This window comes from Bufo bufo, chromosome 3 (genome assembly GCF_905171765.1).
Source record: "Bufo bufo chromosome 3, aBufBuf1.1, whole genome shotgun sequence".
NCBI lineage: Eukaryota > Metazoa > Chordata > Amphibia > Anura > Bufonidae > Bufo > Bufo bufo.
This window is the reverse complement of record NC_053391.1, coordinates 181,741,194-181,748,292: the sequence shown is the minus strand read 5'-3', so window position 1 is coordinate 181,748,292 and position 7,099 is coordinate 181,741,194. Positions and strand designations below refer to the sequence as shown.

At 40.6% G+C, this 7,099-nt stretch overlaps 1 protein-coding gene across 1 annotated transcript; it reads right to left on the bottom strand.

Moving 5' to 3' along the window:
- Positions 1-308: 308 nt before the first annotated feature.
- Positions 309-5,392, bottom strand: NYX (nyctalopin). The gene is made up of 4 exons (XM_040422162.1): positions 5,387-5,392; positions 5,036-5,123; positions 3,516-3,532; positions 309-1,652 (listed from the first exon to the last, which is right to left on the bottom strand). Exons 1-4 carry the CDS (start codon positions 5,390-5,392, stop codon positions 309-311), a joined length of 1,455 nt encoding a protein of 484 aa, XP_040278096.1.
- Positions 5,393-7,099: the final 1,707 nt, after the last annotated feature.

Below are 7,099 nucleotides of genomic sequence, written 5' to 3'. Positions count from 1 at the left end.
ATGACAGGGGTGGCGGAATCACCATTCCTCATCATTGTGCCCACTACTTACAAATAAATTTCTCTTTGTGATATTCGGCAAAGCAGCTGAATTTTAATTTTTGTAAACTTTGCTCATCTCTACACATAACGATCTGCTGATCATAAACTATTATTTAGGTGTCCATATTAGCAGTGCTTTTACCTGAAGACTGACTATGTTCATCAAGCGATTGGTAGCACTTTTACACGGCCAATTATTGGAACTGAGAGGTTGCATGAACATTTTTTCTGGAAACTGACCCGATAATCGACCCGTGTAAAGGTACCTTAAAATATAATCATTGTCAAAGAGACAAGAAACAAGATGGGAACTACATTATGTGCAGTAAAGGCCTTGCTAGTGTTGTATGTGCTGTTATCAAAACTCTCTGTCACATTTCCAAGATCTTCAAGACTACTTCCAGGCAAAAGTAGTTTGGAGATGAGGCTGCTTAGTTTTGATTCCATGGTAGACTGGAGCCGTTCTGTAGGTAGGGGAATATAGTAAGTAAAATTTTGTTCTGTTGGGTCCAGGCAGAATCCTTCAGGCGACTTTTGAAAGAAAATACTGCTGAGGTCAATGCCTGCCAATGACGAAGGTGATGCGCAAAGTATATCTCGAACAAGCTTGTAATTCTCCATCCACTCTCTTAACCATTCAATCCTACAATCACACTCCCATGGATTCTTAAAAAGATATAGCCGTCCTATAAAATACACTGGTCTAAAGACCTCAAATGGTAAAGTGGTCAAGTTGTTGCTGTTTAGATGCAAAGATACTAAGCTGGTGAGGTTTTCAAATGCTTCTTCTTCAATGTAGACTATCTTATTGCGTTCTAGATAAAGGACTTCCAGCTCAATCAAATCTTGAAACCAAACACGTGAGACATTTTGTATATAATTCCCACCCAAGTTTAACATCTTTAGTTTCTTTAGCCCTTTAAAGCAGTTATCTGGTAGCTCATTTAGTAAATTGTCATTAAGAAAAAGATATTCCATTTTCTGGCAGTCTTGAAAAGACTTATCATGGATGACATTTATTTTATTGTCTTGAAGGTTCAGATAGGTTAGATTTGGTATATCTTGTAGGGAATTATAAGCCACAGCCTCAATCCTGTTGCTTTCCAGATAGACGCGAGTTAAGCTCTGCATTCCTCGGATAGCTCCTGGAATCCTCCGAAAGTTGTTTTGAAAGAATAAAAGTTCACGAAGTAATGTAAGATCAACAAATAGCCTGTCAGGGATGTTGAACAAATTGCAGTCCGCTAAATCCAATTTCATTAGTTTCTTCAAAGCTGAAAAGGTTTGAGTGTGCAGATATCGAATGTAATCATTATGGGCCATTTTGAGCTCGATCAGATTGGGCAAACCTTTGAATGCCCCAGGAGTAATGAAAGATATGTTATTGTGACTCAGTGAGAGACATTTTAACGAAGGCAAAGTCCCAAAAGCGCGTTCGGAGAGAAATTTGATATTATTTTTATCTAGGTTAATAAAGGAAGCTTCACATGGAAATTCATTAGGGATCTCCAGGAGTCCTATTCGATCACATAACACCGAGCAGTTTCGTTCCTGAGTACAAACACAGCTTGATGGACAGGAGCGGAAACAGGCCCATATGGCATAAAGTGGCTGGATGAAAAGAACAACTACAAGAAAAAAAAATCATCATTATTGTTAGACATAATGTAGAGGAAAACTAAAATAATTATATGACTTGTGAAATTTATGGCCAAATAATTAATACATTTCATGTGACACTGAACGTCACACTGAATACCCGTCTTCTTGGTTACAGCGTAGCTTCTCCCTGCACGTGTGTGCTACAGGTCGGAGCCGCAAGTTGAGGTTAGAAGAAGCTGAAACTTTTGAATCAGTTCCTATATATCTCTTTGGAAAAGATCAAAGAAAAAAAGACTCACCCTAAAGCTTGAAAGGCAAATGTATTTTTAGTGTGCCTTATAATAATATAGTATTGTTTGATACTCAATTAGTCAGCGCGGGTTCACGTTTTTGAACTACCGTATTTTTTGCCATATAAGATGCACTGGCCCATAAGACACATCTAGGTTTTAGAGGAGGACAATAAGAAATAAATATTTTTCATTAGACCTCAGATCAGATCAGCAATCAGACCCCCAATATTAATCAGACCTCAGCTCACAGTCCCAATCAGATCCCTAATGTTAATAAGACCTCAGATCAGAGCCCAATATAAAAAAGACCCCCAATCAGACCTCAGATGAGACCCCCATGCCTCATATCAGCCCCCAGCCATATGTAATTAGCCCCCAGTTATATGTAATCAGCCCCCAGTCATATATATAATCAGCCCCCAGCCATTATTCAGCAACCCCCAGCCTCAGATCACAAAATAAATAAACCACTTACCTCTCCTGCTCCTGGACGCCGCTGCTCCTCTCCTCCAGTGCTATCCTGTCGGCTGTGCTGTGAACTGCCGCGCACAGCGTGAGGTCACAGAGCGCCCTCACGCCGTGCGCAGCCACTGCACAGCCGACAGCCAAGGACCAGGAAGCGGTGAGTACAGAGCCTTCACCGGTTCCTGGTCCTCCGGTACTAATGAGCGCTTCCATAATGGAAGCGCTCATTAGTATTTGCCCCATAAGACGCAGGGGCATTTGTCCCTCAGTTTGGGGGGGGGGAGTGCATCTTATGGGGCGGAAAATACGGTATTTATATATGTATATTATAGGGGGTATTGGCAGTCTACCCAGTTATTTGTGTACCCAGCAGCAACAAAATTGAATCTTGTGGTTCCTGAGGATGGTAGCATCGGGATCATCTAACTCTGATTTCCCTGCCCTCCCTCTGTGGTTGTCCTGCAGGGCTCTCCCGGACATGTGCTGGAGGTTGAACCAGATTGGAAGACCATGAGAAGACTCCGGACTGGTGAGATCTATCCTGGCTGCCCCCCCGGCCTGGATTCCTTGTTCTCTCTCTCTCCCTCGTGTTTTGTGTTTATCTCCCGCCCTCACCTAACCTTATTTGATTTCATCTAACCCCTTGTGACAGTCTAAGTCTTTAACCCTTATTCCCCCTAATCCCCAGTATTGTCAAGGAATTATTAACCCCCCTTATTGAAGTTTTGTGGGGGGAGAAAAAAAAAAGAGATATAAAAGCTTTACTGGGATAAGGGGGGGGGAGGGGGAGGAAGGAAAAAAGGAAAAGGGAGAGAAAAAAAAAGGGGCGGTGAGGAGAGAGAGACAGAAGAAGAAAAGGAAATAAAGGAAGAAGAAAAGGAGGAAGAAAAACAAGGAAAAAAATAAAATAAAATAAAATTATTAAAAAAAACAATATATAAAAGGGGGACGAGAAAGAGAAAAAAAAAAAGATGGCCCCTAAACAGAACAGACGCTCAACAGACTTGACCGTCGTTAAGGTAGCACAGAAACAAATAGAGTCCTCTAGAATTGACCAGTTTTTGAGATCTCCAAATTTAAGTACCAGGTCGGGACTAAAAGGGAAGCTGGATACTAATATAAGAAAAAACACTACTGAACATAGAACGGAGGAGGCACTTGAGGGGGACCCCCATAGTGGAGATGGGGAGATGCCTATGGCAACCCCTCTCCATTAGAGGAAATTCTATCTATTGTTAAAAATAATGGAAAAGCGATACAAAACATGGCTGTTCAATTGGGGTCAATACAGACAGATGTCCTTATTATAAAGATGATTTGACAAAGATTCGTGATAGAATAAAATAATTAGAAAATACAGTGACTAACTTGGAGCAAGAAATGAAAGCATTAAAAGCACACCACAGTAAAAATAGATTATAATTATCTGGGGGGGGAAAACGCTTGATTTAGAAGATCGGTCAAGAAGATCTAATGTACGAATTATTGGTCTAACAAAAACTGCTGATGATAAAAATCTAGCAGGAACAATACAATCTATTATTTTTGATAATTTTGGGAAGGAACATTTTTCATCCTTATTTTTAATTGAAAGGGCCTATCGAATTCCTGGTGGTAAACATCTTCCGGGGCGGCTGCCAAGGACGGTTATAATCAAGATGCTAGCCACTTCTGATAGAGATATGATTTTGAGGCGAGCACAAGATTCCCCTCCGATATTGTATAATGGATGTAAACTTTCTTTTTTTCCTGATTTCTCAAAAGAAGTTCAAGATAGGAGGCGCACTTTTTTGGATGTTAAAAAACGCCTTCAGACCAAGGATATTAAGTACTCCTTTCTATATCCGGCCAAGTTAAGGATTGTGTTCAACGATATTGTGCTTTTTTTTCGATACTCCAGATGCGGCCACTGACTGGCTAGATCGGAACAATGTTTAAAATTTATATTTTTTACTTTTGTTTCTGTTTTTTGGAGGTTCAGCTGAGGGAGCGGGGGAGGGATGGTCCTAGTTAAGAGGTCTGTCACTTTTAGTGATGGAGCAAGGGGGACACGGGGTTCGTGGGTGGGGGGAGGGGGGTTCAGAGGGGAGGCTGGGCTATGATGTGTCTATATTTGAGGTGGAGAGCGGAGTGAAGTTCGGGGAATTTTTTAATTGGATACTTTAAGATTAAGTAATGGCAACAAGAATACTTACGTGGAACGTTCGGGGCTTGGGGGAGAAGATAAAAAGGCAGGCGGTCTTAGATTTGATACGGAGACGTTTACCAGCTATTGTCTGCCTGATAGAAACCCATTTCACACAGGATATGATTGTTCGACTTGGGGGGAGATGGGCCACACAGGTTTACAACTCTACATATACTAGCTATTCCAGAGGAGTTACAGTCTTGATTCATAACTGGATTAATTTTGTATGTTTGGCATAGTCTATTGATAGACAGGGGAGATACGTCTTTCTCCATGGTAGACTGGATGGGAAGTTATGTATTTTGGCCTTTATTTATATTCCTCCTCCTTTCTCTATACAAATATTGATCTGTCTGATGGCGTTTGTGGATCAATGGCCTGACCAGTCTGGTTATAGTCAATGGGGATTTTAATTGTGTGATTAATCCAGAGATGGATAGGATTACCTTGGGAGGGAATATTTATTCCCCAGCTCAGGAGTCCCCCTTGGCTCGGTTTTGCCAGGAGGTTGGCCTCGTGGATGTCTGGGAATACCTATTCAAAGGAAAAAGAGCTTTTTCCTGTGTAAGTAAATCAGGAGGATCTATGTCTAGAATTGATCTGGCCCTGATAAATAAAGGATATTTAAACTGTATCAAACGCATGAAATATGAGACCAGATCTGTTTCAGATCATGTTTCTTTTTTAATAGAGCTGTGTACGGTCAGGAACAGCTTCAGACAGAAACCCTCATTCAGATTGAATCCCCATTGGCTATTAATAATTGATAATAATAATCAGATAGAAAATGAGATTACCTCCATCTGGGATAAAAAATACCGCTTCAGCTAAACCTCAACTTGTTTGGAATGCGTTTAAAGCGGTCATGAGAGGGATTTTTATCAGTACAATTGCTAATTTGAGTAAACGTTATGCCATGAAGGAGAAAGAACTAGAGGAAGCAGCTGCGGCTGGAATGGATGGATACGCCAAGTTAAAATCAGAGGAAGCTAGAGAGATTATGCAGAGGACAGGTCGGGCTTTCTCCGACTTTCTTTTGGATAAAGCTCAACAAAGGCTATTCTTTAGGGGACAAAAATATTTCTCAGAGGCAGGGCGTCCTGGAAAGATGCTGGCTAGGGTAATAGCTAAAAATAAAGCGATGGATCCAGCATCGAAGTTAGAAAATATTGTGGGTTCCTTTTATTCAGTATAGTACAAATCCATACAGTGACAGCATCACCTCAGTGTTCCAAATGAACATCTACGTGTTTCGAACAAACATGTTCTTAGTCGTGACCGATCAGATATCCGACTGGCCATGTTTATATAGGCTAGCTACTACCTCTCCTCCCACCTCCAGATGAGAGCTAGAAGGAGCTGATTGCAGCACACCCAAAACACAACCAATAGGAACAGCTGAAATTAACATTAGTGCAAGTTTAACATCGCATAATTTTTTTATTTTTATTTTTTTCTTGTGTTTTTATTAATGTCCCGTCCATCACTTAATTTTTCGGAGACTGGCACATTTTGTTATTCCTGATTTATGAGTCTGAATAGTATATATCTCACGTGCACTCACTTGTTTTTAAAGATGTTAAACTTGCACTAATGTTAATTTCAGCTGTAATTTCCAAATTCGATGCTGGATCCATCGCTCTATTTCTACTATTTCACGGTCTTACCAAGGTCTCCGTGCATCCAGGAAGTTGATACAAGGGATAGAGACAGCAGGTGAGCTGGACATTGTTTACAACTAGGGTAATAGCTAGCCAGGATCCAAAGAAAGAGATTTGTAGCATTCGTGCCTTGGATGGGACCATTACTGAGGATCAGGAGGGAATAATGGAAATATTTACAAATTACTTTTGTGATTTATATGAATCAGAGAGTGTTATCTCAGAGGATGCGATTGAGTCATACCTGGATTCTATTTCCCTTCCAGTTCTTACAGATAGTCAGAAAGACGTCTGGACGTCTGGAGAAGGACCTATGTCCTCAAGAGATGGATGAAGTAATTAAAACCTGCTCAGGCAATTCCTCTCCTGGAATGGATGGACTTCCGTATGAGTTTTATCGTAAATATAGGGAGACTATCCTTCCTTATCTGTGGAGAACTCTCTCTTATTCAATAAAGGAGGGATCCCTTCCAGAAACAATGACAGAGGCCGTCATTACATTGGTATTAAAGAGGGATAAAGACCTTAATGATTTGGGGTCATATAGACCTATCTCTCTTCTCAATACAGATGTTAAACTTTTCTCTAAGATCCTGGTGATGAGGTTAACTAGTGTTATGACATCAACTGTACATCCAGACCAAACTGGTTTTATGCCTAATAAAGGGACCCATTATAATTTACACCGCCTCTTTACTAATTTACAGACCTCCGGAGGGGATTCACGATCTATTTTGTCTATAGATGCTTCTAAGGCTTTCGATAGAGTTGAATGGAGGTTCCTGTGGAGAGTGCTTCATAAGATGGGCTTTGGCCCTAGGTTTATTAATATGATAAAACTTCTGTATA